Here is a 24,913-nt window from a genome sequence, read left to right as displayed (position 1 = left end):
TAGCTTTTTACTGGACTGCCAAGCAATGCTCCTGTTAAGCTGCGTGGCGCTCTGGGCGTCCTGTGCAGGCCACGCACTGGCTTTTATATGAGAAAAAACGCGCATGCGTGAACATTTAAATGGGCCGCCCAACCAGTTAAAGGGCCCGCGCGGAGAAAAAAAATAAGAGGGGACATTGCTGCCGAGCAATTTGACAGTTAAGAATGAGGTAAACTAAGTGTTAATTGAGGACAGTCCGCTTGACTCAAGGATGAGACCACGGGTGTCACGCAGTATTGCTATTAATTTGCTGCAATCTTTTCTCTAAAGAGAGGTAGAATATATGCCCGTTAAGGTTAGGCATGTTAGTGTTGGGGTGCAACTGAATGCTTTTCTACTTTTTGCATTCAGTGTCAGTATCAATTACTCTCAGTTCAGGTACAGCACAAGTCAGATGTAGAGGAAAGCGCCTTGCATTCAATTAAGCGATTTGCCTGAACTGCAGCCTCAGAAGATCATTTTCCTACTGTACCATAGTAAATTCTGCATACCCTATAGCAACCATTATTGTGGCCTCTCTGAATGAGAGCGTCAACGTAATAAGTGCTGAATTATGGACAATTTGGTTTTCTGCACTTGCACCCATTAGGAATTGGGTTGAGGCATTGCAAGCTCATTTTGCTGAATACCCCATAGCAAGCAGTAAGTGAGACTTTCAATGCACCAACCATGCTTAGATATGAATCCTGTTCTCAAAGATGACATTTTCTTTACAATAAATAAACTTTAAAAGAATATTTTTTAAATTTTCTTTCCCTCTCCCTCAGTCACTCCTGACAACTGTTCCCAAGCCTATACCAATGCTGCTTTTCAGTTGATTACGTATACCTGGCTTCCACTTGCAACTTCTTGCAATTGCAAAACTGGAATCGGGAACTCAAGTGTGAGTAATTGCAGACACAAAGCACCCACATTTTGGTACTCTGTGGCCCAGTAAGTTGGAGCGGTGCAATCTGTGTCAGTGAAACACTTGTGAAAGGAAAATATTGTAATGCACAGTGCTATATAGTCCTCTACAGATAGTGTTCCTCAACAGAAAGTGGAGGACGTCTGTGAACCCAGTCAGAAGTCAGTAAAGGTACCGAAACCGGGTAACTTAATGATCTTAAAACAGCTTGCCTATGCACCACATTCACCTCCACTACTTACCAATGCCTTTTTAAAGAGTAAGTGCTATACTGCCGTGCATACAGTGCTCACTGTCACCTCAATCTCACTGGTCACGATGTCAGATGACTGGACATTTCGATCATACATAGGATTTTCGAAAGTTGCTCGACCATTTGTATTTTCATGGCCTGCAAAACCGTTGAACGGCACTTTTGGCCTTTTCCTGAAAGAAATTCAGAACACAGTCAAATCCCAACCCATTTACATAGTTACCCAGATAGAGTTTAAGCAAAATCCTCTGCTGCATACAGGCAGTCAGTTCCAGTTACAAACACTTCCCACTCGCTCCCAATATACAGAATTCCAACAGATAAATCAGTTCCCATTCACTCCCGCTGTATAGAGTTTCAATGGATTATCCAGTTCTCATTCATTCTCGCTGATTATAATTCTAATGGAACAAACTGTTCCCGTTCACGCCTACTATACTTAATTCATGATCCAACCGTAAAATAGAAATCACAGACTGAGATCCATGGCAAAGTGTTCCCAGTAATCCCATTTTTATCGCAGGGAGTGCCTTCCATCCACTGCTAACCTGTACATAGGGAGCAACTAGAAGTCATATGCTTGATTTTAACTTCGGACCAGTTTTGGGCGGGTGGGCAGTGCTGTGAGTTAGAAACTCACCAGCTGCTCCAGAAATGAGGTCCATTTTAATGAGGAGCATTTTAACTCCCGGTCTTCATTTAAATCCCACTAGCTGACTTCCCATCTGTTCTGGGGGGTTGGGGGTGGGGCGGAGTACATGGTAGGGGAGACCTAAGTTTTCCTTGTGGGGCCTGGAGGAGCAGTCATTTTCCTCCGGGCCCCACAAGGAAAGTAAAACAAATATGTAAAACTTACCTTGTTGGGCCTCTTCCCCGCTAGGTTGGCCTGGTGGGAAACTCACTGCAGCTTCCCTCTCAGCCTGCCAAGTTAAAATTGCAGTCGGCTCCCAATGACATCATCAGGACCTGACAAATAAAAGCTCCAAAATAACAACAGGAAATGCTGGAAACACTCCGCAGGTCAGGCAGCATCCGTGGAGAGAGAAACAGAGTTAACGTTTCAGGTCTGTGACCCTTCGTCAGAGTTCTGGTGAAGGGTCACAGGCTTGAAACGTTAACTCTGTTTCTCTCTCCACGGATGCTGCCTGACCTGCTGAGTGTTTCCAGCATTTTCTGTTGTTTTTTCAGATTTCCAGCATCCACAGTATTTTGCTATTGAAATAAAAGCTCCTGCTGGCTTTGTTCAGTTGAGCAGGTTAAAACTGTTGATGAGTTGGTTCCCGGCTGCTCCAGGGCCGTGTAAGTGACCACTGGCCCAATTTTTTACTGGGCAACGAGGGTTAAAATCACCTCAGTTCTGTTTGTTCGCTTTCTGTTTAGACTGACGTACGAACTGAATGATAAAAGCGTGTGAAAACAAACATTTAAAATCTTACTTTATACTTGTGTTTTATAATAATTGTTATCTAAGCAGCACATACCATGCCAGTCGATTGATCAGTATTTTACTGCATTTCTGTCAGATACAGAGAATCAACTGTGTTTATCACACAGTAGGAATAGTTATTATGGATCAAGCAATTCCTATTCATTCTCATTGACTATTATTCAAAAGGACCAAAACTGTTCAACTGTACCTAATTCCCATAATCCATGCATACTATATATAGATGTGGCGATGCTCCTCATAGTCAGAAGTCCTGTTACAAGTAATTTTTTTGTGTATCCTGTGCAGCTACATCGAACCAGATGCACCCTATTATAGTGAAATAGAATTAATGCAATACCGCAGTCAATCTTTTACATACAGGTGGGATACATTCCTCATACAGTCAGTAATAGCGGAGTCAGTCCAATTATGTGGATGTCGGGTTTTGCTCCTCAGTCAGTAATGGTAGAGTTAGTTCCATTATATATAGGGCTGGGTATGCTGTGCAAAGTCAGATGATATGCTATGTATGGTAGCCTAGCGAGTACAGTACTAGAGGTCATAAGTTTAAATCCCAACATGGCAAGTTGTAAAACTGAATTCATTAAATCTGGTGGTGTGGCACCAAAAAAAGAAATAACCATGAAAGCTGTTGGATTGTCATAAAAGCACAACTGTTTTTGGGGAGGGAACCTGCCACCCTACCAGACTGCGACTCCAGTCCCTCACTATGTGGTTAATTCTTAATTTCCTCAGGGCAACCAGATATGGGAAATAAATACTGCATCATCAGCATTCAAATACATAAGAACACAAGAAATAGGAGCAGGAGTAGGCCATTTGGCCCCTCGAGCCTGCTCCGCCATTCAATAAGATCATGGCTGATCTTCTACCTCAACTCCACTTTCCTGCACTATCCCCATATCCCTTGATTCCCTTAATACAAATAGTAAAAAATATTTTGTATAGTGCAATAAAATTCAAGTGTTGAATTGACAACTCACATGTGCAACCCAGTGCTTCCAGGTTTAAAGGGAGTCCCACTGAACCACTGCAAGAAATTGTTAACAATATCCTTGTATTGCATGTCATGTTTTAATGAAATTTCTATTTCTTTGGGTGCGAATAAGTTAATATTGGATTTTATATTCAAATTACACACCCTTGATAGAAGGGATTAAATGGGTTGATGTTGAAATGGCTATCTAATAACAACAACAACTTGTATTTATATAGCACCGTTAACGTAGTAAAACATCTCAAGGTGCTTCACAGGAGCGTTATCACACAAAGTTTGACACCGAGCCACATAAGGAGATATTAGAGCAGATCAAAGAGGTAGGTTTTACGGAGCATTTTAAAGGAGGAAAAAGAGGTAGAGAGGCGGAGAGGTTTAGGGAAGGAATTCCAGAGCTGAAGGCATGGCCGCCAACGGTGGAGCGATTAAAATCGGGGATGCTCAAAAGGCCAGACTTGGAGGAGCGCAGATATCTCGGGGAGTTGTAGGGCTGGAGGAGATTACAGAGATAGGGAGGGGCGAGGCCATGGAGGGATTTGAAAACAAGGATGAGAATTTTTAAATCGAGGAGTTGCTTAACCGGGAGCCCATATAGGTCAGCGAGCACAGGGGTGATGGGTGAACAGGACTTGGTGCAAGTTAGGACACAGGCAGCCGAGTTCTGGATCACCTCAAATTTACAGAGGGTAGAATGTGGGAGGCCAGCCAGGAGTGCGTTGGAATAGTCAAGTCTAGAGGTAACAAAGGCATGGATGAGGGTTTCAGCAGCAGATGAGCTGAGGCAGGGGCGGAGATGGGCAATGTTACAGAGGTCATCAAAACAAACCTACACATTGGATGTGGTCTTATCACATTAAAAGTTCTGTCATTTACACTGTCTTATAATGAGATCAAATCTGACGTTTGTCACCTCCCTCCAGGGTCAATCATGGGTCACAATGCTATGACAGCTTAATTCAGAGCATGCAACAAGAGCTAGCTGGAAAATGCAGTCTCACACTGTTTGCATTCACAAGCGTGATGTAACTTGTCTGCCCATCCAAATGGGTTGTGTGGGATCAGATTAATTAATCAATCTTTCAGTTGGACCACCCAAGAGAAAAAGAAAATGACATGCTAAATGAGGTATCATCCCAGTGAAATATGAAGTACTAATGAAATTAAATTGGATCTCTGGCTGTATGTGGTGAGATCGAGCCAGGGGACCCAAAGGACCACTTATACAAACAAACACATCGCTTAATATAACAACAGAGAATGCTGGAAAAACTCAGCAGGTCAGGCAACATCCGTGGAGAGACATTTGAGTTGACGTTTCGGGTTGAAACCCTTCTTCAACCCGAAACGTCAACTCAAATTTCTCTCCACGGATGTTGCCTGACCTGCTGAGTTTTTCCAGCATTCTCTGTTGTTATTTTGGATTTCCAGCATCTGCAGTATTTTGCTATCGTACATCGCTTAATATCCCGTTTATACCAAGTTTGGTGCTTTAATTTGTGATCAGCAGCCAATTTCACTTGGGCAGATTGGTGGCTTGCAGCTGAGCAGCTCGACAGATCAGTATAATTAGTTTGTGCCTGTACAAAATACACCATGCTGTGCACAGACATTTTTTCCCAACTCTATATGCCTACAAGGATGCAGCGGTACTTACATTCCTCCCACTTTCCCTTCCTTGGATTGCCTTAAGCCTTGCCATGCACCATATTGTATTGGTTTCTTTGTGGGTTCAATGACGAGACATTTATGAAAGAGAATGGCCTAGAAATTGAGTTTGCGCTGCGCCAGGGCTTTAGCGCCGGAAGTTAGCGCCGGCGCTAAGTCCCTTTGCGCGCGCCAAAAATTCAGTAGCGCCGCGCCCAAACGGCTGCCGGCGCTACTGAAGGGTTTTAGCGCCTGAAAACTGGCGCAACGCGCCGCATTGCGGCGCTATTCCGGTGCTGCGGCGCCCGCTGCGGTGCGGCAGGCTCGGGGAGTGCAGGCCTCCTCCTTCCGTTAAGGAGGAGCTGCCTGCACCCGGCCGCGGCCCGCGCAAATCTCTTCAAAAATGAGCCCGGCACCTCGGACAAGTGCCGGGCTTGCATCTGTTCCGGGGGGGGGAGAAGTCCGGGGAGGGAGCTGCGGGCAGGCGGCCGGCGGGAAAGCGTCCGGCCGCCGCGGGGCCTTTAATGCGCCGGCGCAAACACATGTTGGACTCTGTTGCCAGAGTCTTAGTTGCGGCTGCCACGGGCGAGGCGGCCGCAACTGAATTTCGGCGCTGGGGCCCGTCGGCATGGCAACCGGGACGCTGCGCACACCGATGACGTCATCGGTGCCGGCGCAGCGCTACCGGTGCAACGCCGCTTTAGGGCCCCAGGGAATTTTTGAACTGGCCATAACTCTGGCGCTAGTCCCTCTAGCGCCTCAAAAGCGGCGCTAAGGCTAGTGAATTTCTAGGCCAATGTCTTTTAATCTAAAGTCTGTTCAACTCTTTATACAGCATTTACAAGAGACATCATGCTAGTGATGCATCTAGAACAAAACTGAAGCCAAAACTAAACTGCCTTGCTTGTCTCGGTCACATGCCCTCTGCTGGTCAGGCACAAGCAATCAATACATGCAAACATGCTGGTAAGGCATCATAATCAAACAGGCAAATACCATCTCTATTTGCTGATATCATTACATCTCCTTTTCTTAAAACAAAAGTATTTTACTTTTAACTAACAAATTGTTTTCTTTGTATTAATCTGCATTTTAACTGTAACACTTAATGAACTTACATTATTATTATCATGTTCAAGGTTTTTTAACCTTGCTTTGTGTGTTCACATGAAATATGTCAATACACTAGAACTTGAAGAAAGAATAAGATAACATTACTTCCTTCTATAACAATAGTCCTTAAATTTGCTCAATGAGTCTCTCAGGAGGCTTCACGTGTCTTGAGCATTTTCTGATTGATTGTCCTTGAATCTGAGTTGTTGCCTCAGATGATGTGTTCTCAGCTGTGTGATCAGGTTGTTCAACAGTATCAGTCTCTTGACCTGCTATGGCTGGTCCCATGAGAAGATCTCGACGATTTCTTCTCAGAACAGCACCCTCATCTGTCTGAATGGTGTATGATCTTGGTTGAACTTCACTCAGGACAGTTCCCTTCTGAGTCCTTGTGTTTGTTTTGTCTTTGAACCTTACTTGGTCACCAGTGTGGAGTTCAGGTAGGTTTTGTGTTCCTCTGTCATAGTAGTACTTTTGCTTTTCTTTCTGTTGTTCTTTGAACTTCCTCACTTTCTCCCCCTCTTTTGTTTTCAGGAGGTTCTCCGGGATGGGTAGGTTTGACCTTAGCCGACGTCCCATCAGGAGTTGGGCTGGTGACTTACCACACTCGAGCGGCGTTGTGCGGTATATAAGCATGCTTTGGTAGAAGTCAGTTCCACTGTCTTTTGCCTTGTACATCAGTCTTTTCACTGTCTGGACCGATTTTTCCACTAGTCCATTGGACTGTGGATAGTGAGGACTTGACGTTGTGTGGACAAAGTCCCACTCTTTGGCAAAGTGTCGGAAACTTGCATTGTAAAACTGGGGTCCGTTGTCTGTGAAGACCTCGCTTGCCACGCCATGTCTGGAGAATATGGCTTTCATACATGTTATCACAGCATCTGCAGTGGTGGTGTACAGTCTACAAACCTCTGGATACAGGGAGTAATAGTCTGTGACTACAAGATAGTCCTTCCCTTGACATACGAATAGGTCAGCGCCTACCTTCTGGTAAGGTCTGTCTGGCGCTGGGTGTGGCTTTAGTGGTTCTACCGGATTGCTTGCTCGATATTTCAGGCATATTGTGCAGTTTGACACCTCATTTGTCACATCTTGGTTGATTCGTGGCCAGTACATCACCTCTCGTGCTCTTTTCTTACACTTTTCGATTCCCAGATGTCCTCCATGGATCTTTTTTAACATCTCTTTTCTCAGACTCTTTGGGATAACTATTTTACTTCCTTTGTAGATGATGTCTTTGACCACTGATAGTTCCGCCCTGCAGTTCCAGTACTCTGCCATGTCAGGTGAGCAGTCTTGCTTCATGTTGGGCCATCCATCCAAGATGCTTTTTCTCAGTCATCTCATTGTTTCATCTTTGTTTGTCTCAGTCTTTATGAGCTCCATTTTTGCATCTGCTATGGGCAGTGCACTTGTGATCATGCCCACGTAGGCGTTCACTTTTTCATCCATTGTGGTGTTTGCGGGCTCACTTGGGTCAACAGCTCTGGACAACGTGTCTGCTGTATACATTAGCTTACCCGGTGTGTATGCAACATTCAGTTCATCATAGACTGTCTCTCCTTCGCTTTCCACAACGAGGACTCTCTTTACCAGGTTCAGTCTCTCACAGGCTTTTAAACCTAGTATGGCTTGCACATCCTTTGGCACCACGATTAATGCTAGCGTGTGCTCTCTGTCCTTGTGTGTTACTTTGACAATGCATCTTCCTTTCACTGGTATATCAGTACCTGTGTATCCTGTCACTTTCACTTTTATTCCATGTATCTTTGGTCTGGGTCTAATTTTCTTAACATCAGTCTCTGATATCACATTAACTTGTGCTCCAGTATCCAATTTAAATGGAATGTGTATGTCATTCACTTTTAGTGTCAACATCCAGTCTCTTTCTTCTTTTTTGTTTTCAGACACAACATCTACATAGAACTCCTCTATCCCGCTTTCATCTACTGCATGGACCTTGCTTTGTTGCATTTGGTTCTTACAGCAACGGGCATAATGGTTGTTCTTGTTGCAACTATTGCATGTTTTACCATATGCTGGACACTTTCTTGGTGGATGCTGTGTACCGCATCAACAACATGACTTTCGATTGTCCCTTTCATTTTTGTTCGCTGGCCACGCCTCTTTTTTCACATTGGCGCTTTTTGTTAAACGGTTCATGTCCGTTCATTCTCACTGCATCCACGTTGCAGCTATTGTCACTGAACAGCTCCTTTTCCTGCAACTTCACAGTCTCTGTAGCCCTACACAGTGCTATGGCTTTTCCCAGGTCTAGATCTTGCTCTCTTAGCAGTCTTTCCCTTAGACCATTATCCGGAATACCACACACCAGTCTGTCTTTTATCAGCGAGTCTGTCAGTCCCCCAAATTCACATGTTTTGCTTCGGTTTCTCAGTTCAGTCACATACTGATCAATAGTCTCACCCGTTTTCTGTACACATGTGAAAAATCTGTGCCTCTCAAACGTCACGTTATGTTTAGGTATGCAGTAGGCCTCAAACTGTTCCATTATTTTATCTAGCTTCATTTTGTCTCCATCAGCAGCGAATGTGAAGTTATTATACACCTCCAGCGCTTCATCACCCACGACATGTAAGAACAGTGACGCTTTCATTTTATCACCTTTCTCGTCAGCTCCGATTGCTGATCAATACAACCCCAAATGTTGTTTGAACCTCCTCCAATTTTCAGCCACATTACCTGTCAACTGAAGCATCGCCGGTGGGTGTAAACCTTCCATTTTTTCACTTCGTTAGCTATTCTCCAGTGGTAAGCAACAATGTTCTCTTTTGGCTTGCTAATTTGTGGAGAGCTGATTTAACTTCAGATTTTTTCTCTTCATCTCTTTCAATCACTTCTGACACCATGTATTGGTTTCTTTGTGGGTTCAATGACGAGACATTTATGAAAGAGAATGGGCTAGAAATTCAGTTGGTTGCGCCAGCCGTTAGCGCCTTAGGAGAAGTAGATGTCGAGCGCTAGGCGCTTAGCGCCCGGGCGCAGCGCGATCTGCGCCTTGCCCCAACTTCAGTAGAAATTTAGCGCCGGCGCAAAGTCTTTGCGCGTGCTCAGCTGCGCGCGCAGATCATGACGTCATTTCCTCGTGCAACGCCCTTTGTGCGCCCCCAACCGGATCTTCAGTCGCGCCGGCCCATTGTGCGCCGGGCGGCCCTAGCGACTGTTGAGTGGAACGGTGCTCAGCCGATGCGGGCCGCGGGGAGCGCAAATTAAAGGGCACTTACCCTGCACTATAAAAGGCTGCCATTTTGCAGCACTCATTCTTGTGAAACGGATCTTTGGAGAGAGACCAAGGTAGAGAGCTTACTGCTTTGGCCCAACACTAGGACAGGTACTTCTGGCTTCAGGCCACAGCTTTGCAATTGTCTTTGCCTTCATTGATATCTCATTGTTTGCCAGCATATTATGGGGGCTGCAATGGGTGTCAACGCTGGCTTTCACAATTACATCCAAAGGGCTCACAGACGCCGTGAGAGAGTGGCAGCCCTGGCTAGACGGAGAGGGGGCAACAGGCGTCGGCAAGGGAGGCCTTACCCACCCAGAGTATACCGCCAGCAGTTCTCCTATCTCCACATGTCTGACGAGCAGTGTGTTAGGAGGCTGCGATTCCGACGGGAGGTGGTCACAGAGATCTGCCAGCTGCTTCAGAGAGATCTGCAGCCACAGCTGAGGTGCAGGACGTCTCTGTCGGTGGCAGTGAAGGTGACGGTGGCTCTCAACTTCTATGCCACCGGCTCCTTCCAATCCGCTGCAGGGGGCATTGCCAACATCTCCCAGTTCGCCGTGCATTGCTGCATCCGCCAGGTGACCAATGCCCTTTTCAGAAGGAGACGTCAGTTCATCTCCTTCCCCATGACCCTGGACAAGCAGCAACAGCATGCAATGGGATTTGAAAGAATAGCGGGCTTCCCCATGGTGCAGGGCGCCATTGACTGCACGCATGTGGCTTTGCGGGCACCTGTGGAGAATGCCGAGGATTACCGCAACCGGAAGGGCTACCATTCGCTGAACGTGCAGCTGGTGTGTGACCACAGGCAGCTCATCCTAGCTGTCAATGCCCGCTTTCCAGGCAGCAGCCACGATGCCTTCATCCTGCGACAGACTACTGTGGCTGACATGTTCCAGGCACAGCCTCAGCCATGAGGATGGCTTATCGGGGACAAAGGCTATCCGTTGTGTACCTGGCTCATGACCCTGCTCCGCGCGCCCAGGACCCCTGCTGAAGAGGCATACGAGAGCCATCAAGCGACTAGGAACATCATCGAACAAACAATCGGCGTCCTGAAGCAACGGTTCCGCTGCCTGGATCGTTCCGGCGGAGCCCTGCAGTATTCTCCGGAGCGAGTCTCCCATTTCGTGGTCGTTTGCTGCATGCTGCACAACCTGGCTATCCGCAGGACTCAGGCACTGCCACCACAGATTGGAGCACCACCTCAGGAGGAGGAGCAGGAGGAGGAGGACCAGCACAGGAGGGAGGCACAAGGTCCAAGGGCCGCCCGTCGGCAGCTTATTGAACGTAGGTTCTAGGCCCCCTCTCAGGGAATGGCTTGTGCCAATGAAAGAAGATGAATGGAGCCACTCCGCAAGCCCTCAGCCGGTCAAGGCAACAAAGATTTCAAAGTTCAAACATGGACAATCTGAATAAAGAAAATTGTTTATTTCACAAACACTGTGCCCTTCCCGCATGACAAACAACAACAGAAAACCCCCCCAAAAAACAGTCAGACACATAACTGACTCCCACAACCTGGAGAGGATGATCAAAACAGTGAAACAAAAATGACCGTGATCCCCGGCCTTCATAAAAAACAAACATAACATTTTCGGCCTTCATAAAAACCAAACACAACATCCTCGGCCTTCATAACAAACAAACACAACTGCCCACACATTCTACTTTTTGCCCCGCGAGGGCGATGCCTTCCGCATCGTTGTGTGGCCCCTGGCCGCTCTGCTGCTCCTCCTCAATGTGAGCCCAGTGGCTGCAGCAAGGCTGGGGGAAGGCTCCTGAGGGGCACATGGCGTGACGGCAGATGCCCTTGGGGGTCGGCCGGCACGAGCTCTGGCCCTCAAGGGGCCGGCTGGTGACTGCTGCAGCTGTGGCTGGGCGGCATCAGTCTGTCCAGCAGCTCGTGGCAGCTGCACTGGTGGAGTGGCAGTGGCGGCTGCAGGAATGGGGGCAAGCTGGCTGATCGCAGGCGCTCGCTGGTCGCCTGATACAGTGGCACTCACCCGGGCCAGCACTGCAGCATGCACAGCAATCTGCTGAAGGACAGACCGCTGTGCTGCTGCAGCACGGCGGGTGCCCTGGCGATGCCTGCCTGACGCAGCGAGTGTGGCAGCAGTTAGTGCCCGTGTTGCCCTGGTCTGTGACCGCATGAGACCAGCCAGTGGCTGGACGGCACGACTGAGCATTTGGATACTAGCTGCCTGTGCTGCCCCGAATTCCTGCAGACTCCTGGCCTGTGCTGCCCCGAATTCCTGGACACTCTTAGCCAGTGACTCTATGGAGTCAGGCATCCGTGCCACTACCACCGTGAGCTCAGTGTGCCTACGCTCAGAGTCGACGGCCATCTCCTCTAGGAGGCGCACCTCCTCTGCGCTGACCGTCGCAGGACTGGAGGCCGCACTCACCCTCTGGGGAGAAGGCCGCCGAGCTTCCCCACCCCTCCCGCGTTGCTGCAGGCCGCTGGGCCCCGGAACTTGACTCTCCTCCGACCCTTCCCCCAGGCTCCCCTCCAGGGAAGCCGTGTCCCCTACATCGCCATGGGCTGGCGCAGCTGAGGGTGCCACTGATGGGCCGGCTTCCTCTTCCTCCTCCTCCTCTTCTGAGGGGCTGACACTGGCAGCTTGAGGGACCTCCTCCTCACCTGGCGAGTCACCATCTGAAAGCAGGAAGGCACAAGAGTAGCTTTAGAGTGAGGACAGGGCGTCAGAGAGGGAGGCATGAGTGGTGCCATTCACCGCATTGGTCGGACAGTGGCAAAGGATGTTGATCTGATGCGCAAGTGGAATGAGAGAGGTCCAAAAGGTGATGTCCTTACCATTGGTGCCCAGAACAGGGTCGGCATCTCCAGTGGCAACGGGGCCAATCACCCGGACTCCCATAATGCGCTCCACGCGCTGGTCGAGGTCGGTGAGCTCTTGGAGCTGAGGTCGGCCTCCCCCGGTCGCAATCTGGCTACGCTTGTTGTTAGCCAGCTTGGCCTGCAAGAGAAAGGACGGCCTCTAAGTACGGTGTGTAGCCCTGATCTTGTCTGCACTGCCTCCCATGGTCGAATAGCTTGGACAGTGTGTAAAGTGCAGAATGTGCAATTGATGTTCATGCCAGTCCCATAGCTGCTGGATGAGGGCTGGCCATTAGGGCTTTCAGGTCCCTTTGTCCATAATGTGAGGTGCACATGCAAGGATGAGGAGGACACTGGAAAGGGTACTCACCCTGACAATCCGAGTGAGGTCGTTGAACTTCTTCCTGCATTGTACAGGATTCCTGGCAACCACGCTGTTGGATGTCACCCTGTTGGAGACATCCCTCCAGGCTTTGCGGTAGACGCTGGCCAGCGGCTTCTTGCCACTGTCAGGAAACAAAACATGGCGTCTTCGCTCCACTGAGCTAACCAGCAGCCTCAGGTCACCTTCGCTGAAGCGCTGCGCTCTCTCCCAGGCCTTCTGCATCGTCCTGGGCGGTAAAGAGTTGCAGCAGCAGTGCTCAGGCCTAGGTGGAGGGCTGCAGTGTCCAGGGCATTGCAGGCAAACAAATCGACCCTTCCCCCTTTAAGAGCTGGCCGGGGCCAGCGTGTCTGCCGTCAATCAAAAAATCACCGCACCTGCGCTGCGCCTGGCCTCGGCGGTATCACTCAGCACTGCCGGCTTAGCGCCTAAAGATAGTCGTGCATCGCCAGTTTTAGCGCAGCAGCAACCTCTTAGGGCGATGCTACTGAATATCGGCGAAGTGGCCTCGACTTTGCGCCGGGCGCAAACCTCAGCGGCCTCCCGACTTTACCGCCCCAAAAGTGGCTACACTGAATTTCTAGGCCAATGTCTTTTAATCTAAAGTCTGTTCAACTCTTTATACAGCATTTACAAGTGACATCATGCTAGTGATGCATCTAGAACGAAACTGAAACCAAAACTAAACTGCCTTGCTTGTCTCTGTCACATGCCCTCTGCTGGTCAGGCACAAGCAATCAATACATGCAAACATGCTGGTAAGGCATCATAATCAAACAGGCAAATACCATCTCTATTTGCTGATATCATTACACATATAGCTATTCAAATTTCCAGTTCCAAGAAGGTACATAAGAGTAGCTCAGGGTGACTCTTCCCAATTGTCCCTGGGTTAGTACTCGACCTTAAATCTCCACCTCAACTTGATAGCATGGCTGGGATTGGACAGACATTGCATGAGGAACTGCCGATGTAAACTGGAGCTCTGCTTCTCTTTGGTACCTCTGGTGAGGTGCCCTAGCACTTGGTTTTAAAGCACACGTATCTTACACACTACCTTAACAAAAATAATGTTAATATTAATCATTCATGGTATCAGTTTGCTCTTAAAAAATGTCCCCAATGCTGCTTACTCTAACACCTTGGTGGCCAAGCTAAAATTTCCTACTTAGCATTTATCCTGAGGAATCATAGACCCACAAAACACCAACAGATGGTTGTAAAGGACAGAGAATGATGGAATATTTTTGAAATGAACAGGCTAGGGTTGTGTTTTTATGCAGATTGTTTTATACACACATATCATTTTAATGTGACAAATATAGAAGTTTAATACAACTAGGTTTGCATAGAAGCTTAACAGCTGTAAAATCCAGATCTAAAATGGATTCCAATTATTTTCTTAAACATGAGATGGCTACTGAAAGATGATTTGTGACCCTGTTAAAGGGGTGTGGTGGCAGTAGATCTCACAATCATTGGGCATGTATTATATATATATATATGTATAATCTCTCTCAATGGCTCTCCATAGGTAAAGTCTAATCTTAGAGAAATAGGAGAACCCAATTTATGGTATTGTTGCTTTCATCTTCAAAGGACTTAAGGATATAAAAGTTGTGGATCCTTCTGTAGTCTTTAGTGCTATTGGATTGCTTAAGGCTCTTCAGATTAGACTCCCTGACTATGCATGTTTATGGGACTCCATACCTGATAGGAGGATACTGCATTATTCCAAGAACTGTTTCAAATGGAAGAGATTGTACTGATTACTAGATAAGAACTATGAAGGCACTGTGGAAGTACAGTTTCTCACTTAGACACAAAATGGCTTCCTGGGCATAGAATAAAAACTCAAATGGCCGACAGCATGATTCACTAATCAGTTTCAAGGGGATGAGACAATTTAGGAATGCTACATACGTACTCCTTATCTGTGACAAGCTTAACAAGGAGCCTCGTTTACCAAACAAATAGCCAAAGACATGATAAAGTAAACATCGGCCCACAGGCTCAGTTGGTACAGTGGGAGAACAAAGGGATCCCATAATAAAGGATTAGTTAATCTTATCCCAAGGTAGTTCCGTTCGTTATTTTTAACGAAGCCTGGAATACGTTGTTTCAGTAATTTGCAAGGTCTGTGCCTTTGTAATCAGGTATGATTTAATACTATGTCATGTGGCATAGAAAGCCTGTTTAGTTTCTGTACTGTATAAATATGTTACAAATTGTTTTACTTCGAAGAGGTCTGATGTAGCCTTTGACTACACAACCCTTCCCTTGCAAGCAAATAAAGCCTGTCTTTAACGATACTTTGTGTTTAAAGAGTCTTACTCGGGAGTCGAGACTTCGACAGCACTGTAAAACAGTGCTTGTAATGTATAGAATCAGCCTATTTCTTTGTTTCTGTATGCCCTTTAGTTGTAAATAAAATGAATTAACTATTTTAAGCCTGTGCCAATCTGATTTAGCATGCAATATTTTCTACCATTAATAAACTGAAGATTTAAGGGAATCTCAAGTAGTTTATAGTGCCCGTGTTACCACAATCAATATTATTTATTAAAACTGGGCTATATTTCCTCAACAAGGCAAAAATCTAAAGGCAGAAAGCTAAAGAAACAAATTTCAGATCACAAGAGAGACTTACAAAATCCATCAGGCTGTTTGAATGAGAAAACCATGTTTGAAAAGCCCAACCTGTGAAGTTAATAACTACACAACATCTACTTAGGATAGGCCGGGCTGTCACTTTCCGTCAAGTCCGCATGTAGCTGAAATTATTTTGAATAAGAAAATCAATCCAGGGGTTAACTTGCTCTGTGCATTAAAACTAGCACGTAAGCTAATTGTGCACTGAAGTGCAGTCATTTTGTGCAGCACAGTTAACACAGCAGATGCTAAAATTTGCTCATGCTGCTATAATTGCTACCAGAAGCAAAGAGGTATAACTCATTTTAATGCACTGACACCGCGCGATAGTCTTTCTGATTGTTAATGAGCACTTGGAACGGTAGTTCCCCAAATTCCTACAGTTTGACTTTTAACAAAGACGCCTGCTCAGAACTGATATTACAGCAGCAGAAGGAACAGAAAGGTACTTAAAGAAAACCAGCATGTGGGGAATCTAATATACACAGTGGAATGGAGAGTGAAGAAAACCCAATGCTGTCTTGATGGGAAAGTGCTCTACGTGCTGGAAGCATCCCTTATGCGGGTGTCCAGGGCATGTGTTACCACTGAAGTCACGGTTATATCACTGTGATACAGCATTTTGTGCTCGAGAAGTCACGAGTGTAAGAGAAATAGCGCAACATGGTGTTGAAATGTGAACTTTGCATTGTGAATAATGTGCTCCATATCAGCATGTTACCAACAGAATGACTGGAATTTACTAGACCTCCTGAGGTTCAACCTGCAATTAGCAGGGCCTGATTAAATCCTGCATACAACACTGGTATTCAACTGGGGACACAAAAAGAATGAAGATGCGTTTATAGGTTGTGATATCTCAATAGGGCTCTTTCAAAACAGAGCCCAAGACTTGGATACTGCCAATTCAAGAATGCCTGCATGCTGGTCAATTTTACATTAATCACAATGCAAATTAGTGACAAGTTTACAAATATCATGAATGTTTACCTTAGCTTACAAGACATCCCCAACATGACAGGCACTACTTAATTGTATTGGAAATAAAATCAGAAAATGCTGTTCACGTACAGTGGGTGTGTCAGGATCTACAAAGACAATAGATTGTTGGTTCTGACTAAGGCTCAGTAACCAAAGAGCCTCCATCTAAAACGTGGGCCTACATTTCCTCTTTCAGATGGCGATGAGGCACACCAGTATAGATTTTCTGGAATTGCATGCTGCAGCAGGATTGAAAGACTTAAACCAGCTTAGAGGAGCAGGCATGCTGAAATGTGTGAAACAAGGAAGCTTTTGCTTCTCTGATGGGCCCCATCAAGATTCTTCTCAAGGAAGTAAGACAGAGCAGTGAACCCAAGAAGAGCAGTCTGGAGGAATGGGAGACCATAAGGTTTAATTCCTCCTCACAATTCTACGCACAAGGAAGCAGTGCAGCTCACCTTATCCCACAGCATCCTCAGCTTTTATTTCAGATCTGTTGTTTTTTTCCTTTTAAACACTTTGTTACAGTCGTTATGTAGGAGGATGCAATAATTCTCACTGTTAACACTTACCTCTTGATGAGCCACATAATACATTTTCATCTGTGCAGTTTTGAAATATTATTGGCCTGTTTTATGAGTTGGTGAAAATGTATTTTGAGCTGGTGATAAGCTACATGAAAAGGGCACTTACAGCTGCTCACAGGAATAATTATTTCAATACAGTCTTTTATCTTTTATAAGTAAGAATAACATAAAATTGCAGAATGAGTTTTTGGAGGACTGAATAGGCACAGTGGGATTTCAGACTTGAGCTGTGCTAATCAGAACAAGAAGCACTAGAGACCTTCACATTGCACAGGAAAATTGGCCAAGATCAGTAATTGCATGGTTAGCAGTTACATAAATGGTCCAGTAACATTACTGCAGGTGTACTTTGATTGTTTCCTCAGTTGTGAATTACTTGCAATCCATCTGTCACAATGTTTGGATCTGCCTTAGGTATTCTCAGATTCACTGGTGCTGGTCACTATAGCATGTGGTCCTCACGTCTTAAGTTCAGGAGTGTGCCCTAATTCCCATTATCTAATCAAATGATAGTGTAACCTGGGGCTGTAACAATAATGCTGCCTGGCAATCTGCACTGGATATTGTATCTTTTGCATGTGCTGTCATGTGCACTTCTACAATCTTTAAGTAGGCGGACTGAAAACACTTATACTAATATTACTGACAGTAATACAAGACCTGATCTGAACCAATAAGCTGCTTTATTTTACAGACAGCAAGTGAATGTACAAAGTGACAGTTAACTCACTCACCTCATTTAACTGCAACCTCTTTCTCGGGAATAGGAGAAAATAATAAACCATGCCACATTATCCTATACTAGTGGCCTAACTTCACTTTTCCTGGTCTGCCTTCTGGTTTGACTGGCCCTGAATGTGTGATGAATGAGCTTCCTCTCACTAGGCCAGGCTCCCTTCCCAGACCTAACTGGGCTGATTGCCTTTATTTTTGTCCCTTCTCCCTGTGTTCGCGGAAGTAGGAGAGCTGTCTCCCCGACTTCTTCCCCATTCAGGGATTTGCAGCTTGGCCTGTCCACCAAACTGGCTACATCCTTCACAATAGCATATTCACGGAAGTTAACCTCCTGCTGGATGCCCAAGAATGCCTTCTTGCGTAGGTGGCCAACTGCTAGTCTGACGTGAGATAACAAACTGCTTATTGTCCCTGGTCTTTGTAGAAAACAGTAAGGATAGCTGATTAACAGATCAATCCCCTCTTTGTTTCAATGGCTATAAGGAGGAAACAAGTCTGTGTGAAGTCACTTAATTTAAATATAATTCATTCCCAAATCCTTTGTGGAAAAAATATTTAAAAATAACAGAAATGTGACACCATCCTACCTCACAGGGAACTCAGTGAGCAAAGTTGTATCAACAAAGGGATAAAAATCCATTCCTATTAACCACACAATGTACTAAGGATGAAGTAAACCTCCCTAGGCTAGAAATGACCGCTGCTGACAAAGGCTTAACATGTTCGTATGACATTCACCTGTTCATTACTTTAACTGAGGCATTGATGTGTTTATTTCAAATGGGTTAATGTCTCAGTTAAACTAGCAGACAGAGGAATGTTTAATGAACACGCTATGTGATTGCCGTTATCACCAGCGGCAATTTCTAGTCTCGTGTCATGCTAATGAAATTATAATCTTCACCGCTCTCTGTCACCATCCCTGCCAACTAAATTCCTTTAACAAGGCATTCCTCCCATTAATAGCACCAAAAACAAATGTGGCGATGGCTCTAAAAGTCATTATATACTGTATAATAAATCTCTATCCAAACAGCAACTCACAACACACTAAATTGTCTGTTAAAAGCACCACAGGCACATTATGTCATTCTTTAAAAAGTAGATGATGGGATGTTTTGAACGCTCATCACGTTGAAGAATGTCGGTGCTGAAATAGGTATTTGTTCACTTTTTTGGCAGGCAGTGTCAGCATCAAGCACTCCCAGGTCAAATATAGCATGCCCACATCCAGATTCGAGCTCCTTGCCCGTGTCTAAACTCAGGATAACATCTTCCATTGCAACAGTGTGACATTTCGATTTCTACACCAGTCACCCTCGTTTCCCCGGAATAAGTTAATCAATTTAGTTGTAACAGTATCAAATCGACAATTTTTGTTTGTGAACCATGAACTCCGAAAGTGGTTCATTTGAACAGGTGCATCAAAATCAGGACAACCCTGGTCAAGCTGGGACACCTGCCCAACCTGCCCGTACAGCACTCACCTGTGTTTGTAGAGATACAATATAAATCCTGCCGTTATCAGGGCAAAGAAAGGCACGAGGATGGCAACAGCCACCGAGCTGCTGCTGGTGCTAAGATGGTGCCCTATTGAGTCCGTGCCAGCTTCTGGTATGTGCAGATCTGAATAAGACACATAAAATAATTTGCATGTTCAAGAACGGGGCTTAAAAAGCAACTGCAACAAGAAAAGAACTTAGTAAAAATGCTATCTCTCATGAAGTGGAGTAATATCCAAAGTCTCAGTGAAAATAAAACTTCTCATAAATACTATAGAATAGCACATCTGCACAAATCCCCTCACTATTGTTAAAGCTCATATTCCTTAATAATCTGTCAAATCTCTAGATTTTATGCACTGAAAGCAAAAGCTTCCTGGAGAGTCCCAAAAGGTCAGGTTTCAAGCTTCCTACTTTCCTGTAAGTTTTTGGTGTGTACAGTGGAATTTATTTCAGTCCTGTTTACTGCTACTGTGCATATTGTAAGAGAAGGTCTCAGGAGCGTACTGTAACAGTTGTATTGTAAGGGGCATTTCATTGGAAATATTGCAAGTTCCACTCTGGAGATTGTAAGGGATATTGCTGCAGTATCTTTGCTGCATCTTTCACTTGGCCAGAATTTGCTGTCAAAATAACGGCAAAGCTAATGGCGCTCACCATTATTTATGCATAAATGGTACAGCAACTTCAGGCGAGGGGCAGATGCGCAGTTAAATGCGATTATCCAAAAGTTGCTGTCCAAGTTGCCAGCTCCGCATCTCACCCTTAGCCTCCCTGTTTGTTTTTTTAGGAACTTGCTGTATTTGCGCATTAAACTCGCCACAGAAAGCTAAGGCTTTATAAGTGTGAATGACTGACAATCAATCGCTATGGCACCGAGCATTAACTATTACAAGTGTAGAGTTCCATTTTTTCAGGTATCAAATTTTTGGGGGCGATTTCAAAAATGAAAATTTTTTAATTAAATTTTGTTTCTTACTTTTCCTTACTGTCTCTTTTTTTCTCTCTCTTAATCCCATATTTCTTTCCCTTGGTTTATTTCTCTTTGTGTACCTGATTTGACATTGAATTCATAGAATTACATAGAATATACAGCACAGAAACAGGCCATTCGGCCCAATCAGTCCATGCCGGCGTTTATGCTCCACTCGAGCCTCCTCCTGTCTTTCCTCATCTAACACTATCAGCATAACCCTCTATTCCCTTCTCCCTTATATGTTTACTAGCTTCCCCTTAAATGCATCTCTACTATTCACCACAATTACTCTCTGTGGTAACGAGTTCCACAATCTCACCACTCTCTGGGTAAAGAAGTTTCTTCTGAATTTCCTATTTGATTTCTTGGTGACTATCTTATATTAATGGCTTTTAGTCTTGCTCTTCCCCCAAAGTGGAAATACTCTCTCTGTGTTTACTCTATCAGAACATTTCATAATTTTAAAGACCTCTATTAGGTCACCCCTCAGCCTTCTCTTTTCAAGAGAAAAGAGACCCAGCCTGTTCATCCTTTCTCGATAGGTATAACCTGGCAGCTCTGGTATCATCCTTATTAATCTTTTTTATACCCTCTGCAGTGCCTTTAGATCCTTTTATATAATACGGCGACCAGAACTGTACACAGCACTCAGAGTGTGGTCTAACCACCCTCTTAATTCACCCTCTTTCCCAATCCTCCTTCTGTTTATTTTGCAATCATTAAGTCTCATTGGTTGAGGAGATACCCTGTTGGTTGCCCTTTTCACTCAGGTCTCAGATGGCCTGTTTCCCTCGCTGCACCTTTATCAGCTCGCATTTCCAGCAACTTAGTGAGCAAAAATGCTTTGAACTGAAAGGTGCAGGGGCAAGTCTAAGTAATGGCAGACACTGTTAGATGCCCTGCTACAGCAAATTCTGGCCCAATATTTCATTTACAAAATTCAGTGAAAATAATTCCATTCAGATCCGTTCATGTTTTTGATTTTACTGATGACATTTTCTTCCCTTTTTTACCTATCCTATCTCCCTCTGCAGGAGAGTGGGATAGGGCAGTTAACAGATGCTTTCAATCTGCTCTTTGGTTGTCCAGTAGCCGATATGCTGAAATGAAGTAGGACAGACCTCCACCCACACCACATTAGGTATGTACTAAAGAAACATATAGAACTAGGAATCGGCTGCACAGCGCCCATTTTTCAGGCACTAAATGGCCTCCTAACCTTCCAATATGATGGGCAGGAAGCGCACGCTCATTACGAGCCGGAAGTGAAGGTAGGTGTATTGGAGCCAGGAGAGTAGAAGTGCCTGAATTTCTAGGCCATAATCTCCATCTATATTTATATTTTTAAAAGTACCATCTTTCAAGACAATTGAACTTCATCACCTTGGCACTTTAATAATACCCTTCCCTATTATTAGTTAGAGCTGTAATGATATTGGTATAATTGGGATACACAGACATCTGTGGAAAATTATCTACCATAAGTAAGTCAATCACATGTATATTAAATACAAAGCCAGACTAAACCAATACTTTCAGACATATATGAGCCAATTTTCACGTAGTGATACAAGTCAGTTCTAAATAGTTAAGAACTTGCACAAATCTCATTAGAAGGGTCATGTATGAACAGCATTCAAATTTCATGGGTCATTGCATTTGAATAATTATTCGCAGCTCCAGGTGCAGATTAAGGTGGGTGGAGGGAGTGCAATAGTGGTGGGAGTAAAACACTGCCTATCAGTGCAATTTAGAAGGATGGTTATAGGGAGTGTCAAAACAGGGTGACAATAATTTGGAAGGCCTATGGAAAAATTCAAGAGACATCACAACCCATAAGCCATCTTTGCCAAGACTGAAGGAGGAGGGGATAAGAAGTGACAAGGAAAAACAAAAAGAAAGGAAAGCCAATATGCAGGCACCTGTCTGCAAGCAAGCAACAGTGCAGTCGAGCACCTGACCCCCCTCTTTGATGGCTACTGAAGTGGAGGTGGTTGCGAGGATGATTGCCCCCTGTGCCACTCCACAGTCCCACACTGCAGCATGCCTAGAACGAAGTGGAGGTAGGCTTGAGGCTGCATCTGAATGGTACTGTCACTGGCTGTGCCAACCCTTTGGTGCACATTAGTACAGGCACCCTTGCATGGAGAGTCACGACTCTGCATCTGTTTGTTGACCATGTGAAGACAATTCCCAAAGTCAGAAGGTATGGTTGGTGCCAACTTGATGGCTGCGACCAATCAGGCTCTGATGATTGACGATCACCTTGAGATGCCTTCTTTCATGCAGTATCACATAAAGCATGCAAGCATATTCATTGCTGGAGTTACCTGTACTCCAATTTCACAAGTCAGGAATCATATTAATGGAGGTTCATTGCCCCAGAAGGAGAAACGAGTAACTAGACTGATCAAACAATGGACCAGAATTTGCTGTAGCAGGGCATGCAACGTCGTCTGCCGTTAGTTAGACTTGCCCCTGCACCCTTCAGCTCAAATCATTTTTGCCCACAAAGTTGCTGATAGTGCAAGCTGATAACGGTGCAGTGAGGGAAACAGGGCATCTGGGACCTGAGTGAACAGGGCAGCCAACAGGATGAGATTTAAGTACTGGAAAATAGACAGCGGAAGGACTGAGAAGGAAGGTGAATTAAAGGGTTAATTCAATGTCAAATCAGGAACAGAAAGAGAAATAAAGAGGGAAAGAAAGATTGGATTAATAGAGAGAGAAAAACTAGACAGAAAGGAAAGCAAGAAAAAAAATGACATTTGTAAAATCTCCCTGAAAAGTTAAAAACCAGAAGTAATGAGCCTCCACACTTATAAAGTTAATTTTTGGTGCCAAAGAGGTTGATTGGCAGTCATTAACAATTATCAAGTTGTTAAAAGGGTACTTATGCTATTAATTACTAGCCCTAAATATCTGCGGTGGGTTGAGTTTGTATCTACCATGCAAATACAACTTCATGACATTCAATACATGTCAATAGTGAAGCAGGCAGTGAAATGCCATTTTCGTGAGGCGAATGGTGGAGTGGTGCAACTCGGACAGCAACTTTTGGATAATCGCATTTATCGGCACATCTGGCCTCGCCTGAAGTTACTGTACCATTTACGCACATATAACAGCGAAAACCATTAGTCTCACCATTATTTTGATGGCAAATTCTGGCCCAATATATCTGGAGTAATGTTTAGGTGTGAGAATGCTAAATGTTGATGAGACTCTTTCATCTTTTGGCAAACACTTCTCAAAGGAAAAGCTATACCAAAGTGATGATGGTAGACTTGTCAAGCACCACTTTTGAGGGAGAATAAATTTGTCTTGGGTGGGAGCCCAAAATGGCCGATACTGAATCGACAGCCCATTTTGCACTCCCCCGATTTCCTTTAAAGGTAACTCAGGAGTGTAAATTGGGATACTGATTCACTACCGTCTGTAAAACCTAAAATGAATTTATACTCCAAAGCTTGTAGCTTCTGACTGCAACTGGAAAACACAAGCTACGTATTTCACTGAGTTTGCAATCAGCACTCATTTCTTCGCATAAAAATGAACCATTTCCAGTGATTTCAGCCTCACATTCTGATGGATTTTTCTAGGTTATACCTTACACAAATTAACACAATTTGCCTCCTGTGCAAATGGTTTTGCTCAATGACAGCGCAAAAAAAAAAAATCAGCCAGATTAACTTGCTGCACTTAATGCCACCAAGAAGCTTTCAGCAGAAACGTCACCAGGGATCTCACAGGCCACTTCTTAGTGATTCTGCTTTGTGTTTCAAATTTCCTCACTAGGATTACTTAACTGGCAAGTAGACTTTTTGTTAACTACTATTAGAAATGGCTTGTCAGAAAAGCCTAAAGGTACAGTAATAATCATGGGTGATTTTAATCTCCATATTGATTGGACAAATCAAATTGGCCATGGTAGCCTTGAGGAGGAGTTCATAGAGTGCATCCGGAATGGTTTCCTAGAACAGTATGTAATGGAACCAACCAGGGAGCAGGCTATCTTGGATCTGGTACTGTGTAATGAGACAGAATTAATAAATGTTCTCATAGTAAAGGATCCTCTAGGAAAGAGTGATCATAGTATGGTTGAATTTCAAATTCAGTTGGAGGGTGAGAAAGTTGTATCTCAAACCAGTATCCTGACCTTAAACAAAGGCAATTACAAAGGCATGAGGGCAGAACTGGCTAAAGTGGACTGGAAAAATAAATTAAAGGGTAAGACAGTTAAAATGCAGTGGTGGACATTTAAGGAGATACTTTATAACTCTCAACAAAAATATATTTCAGTGAGAAAGAAAGATTTTAACAGAAGGGTGCACCATCCATGGCTAACTAAGGAAGTAAAGGATAGTATCAAAATGAAGGCATACAATGTTGCCAAGATTGGTAGGAGACCAGAGGATTGGGAAATTTTTAAAAACTAGCAAAGGATGACTAAAAAAATAATAAAGAGAGAAGATGAATTGTGAGAGTAAACTGGCAAGAAATATTAAAACAGATAGTAAGAGCTTCTACAGGTATATAAAAAGGAAGAGAGTAGCTAAAGTAAATGTTGGTCCCTTAGAGGGTGAGACTGGGGAATTAATAATGG

The 24,913-nt window shown here is 44.6% G+C and overlaps 1 protein-coding gene across 1 annotated transcript in view; it reads right to left on the bottom strand.

The window, feature by feature from the left end:
* The window catches only part of csmd2 (CUB and Sushi multiple domains 2), an 807,040-nt gene that overhangs the window by 10,901 nt on the left and 771,226 nt on the right, over positions 1-24,913 (bottom strand). The window contains exons 64-65 of the mRNA XM_085962435.1: positions 19,317-19,455; positions 1,189-1,372 (exon numbers count right to left, since the gene is read on the bottom strand). Coding sequence (XP_085818561.1) covers positions 1,213-1,372; positions 19,317-19,455 — 299 coding nt within the window. The 3' untranslated portion in view covers positions 1,189-1,212. The remainder of the gene's footprint in view (positions 1-1,188; positions 1,373-19,316; positions 19,456-24,913) is intronic.

Source organism: Somniosus microcephalus, chromosome 20 (assembly GCF_052327205.1).
Source record: "Somniosus microcephalus isolate GS21.2 chromosome 20, FLI_Smic_1.0, whole genome shotgun sequence".
NCBI classification, from domain to species: domain Eukaryota; kingdom Metazoa; phylum Chordata; class Chondrichthyes; order Squaliformes; family Somniosidae; genus Somniosus; species Somniosus microcephalus.
The sequence above is the reverse complement of the archived record's forward strand: the minus strand, read 5'-3'. Positions and strand labels throughout refer to the sequence as shown.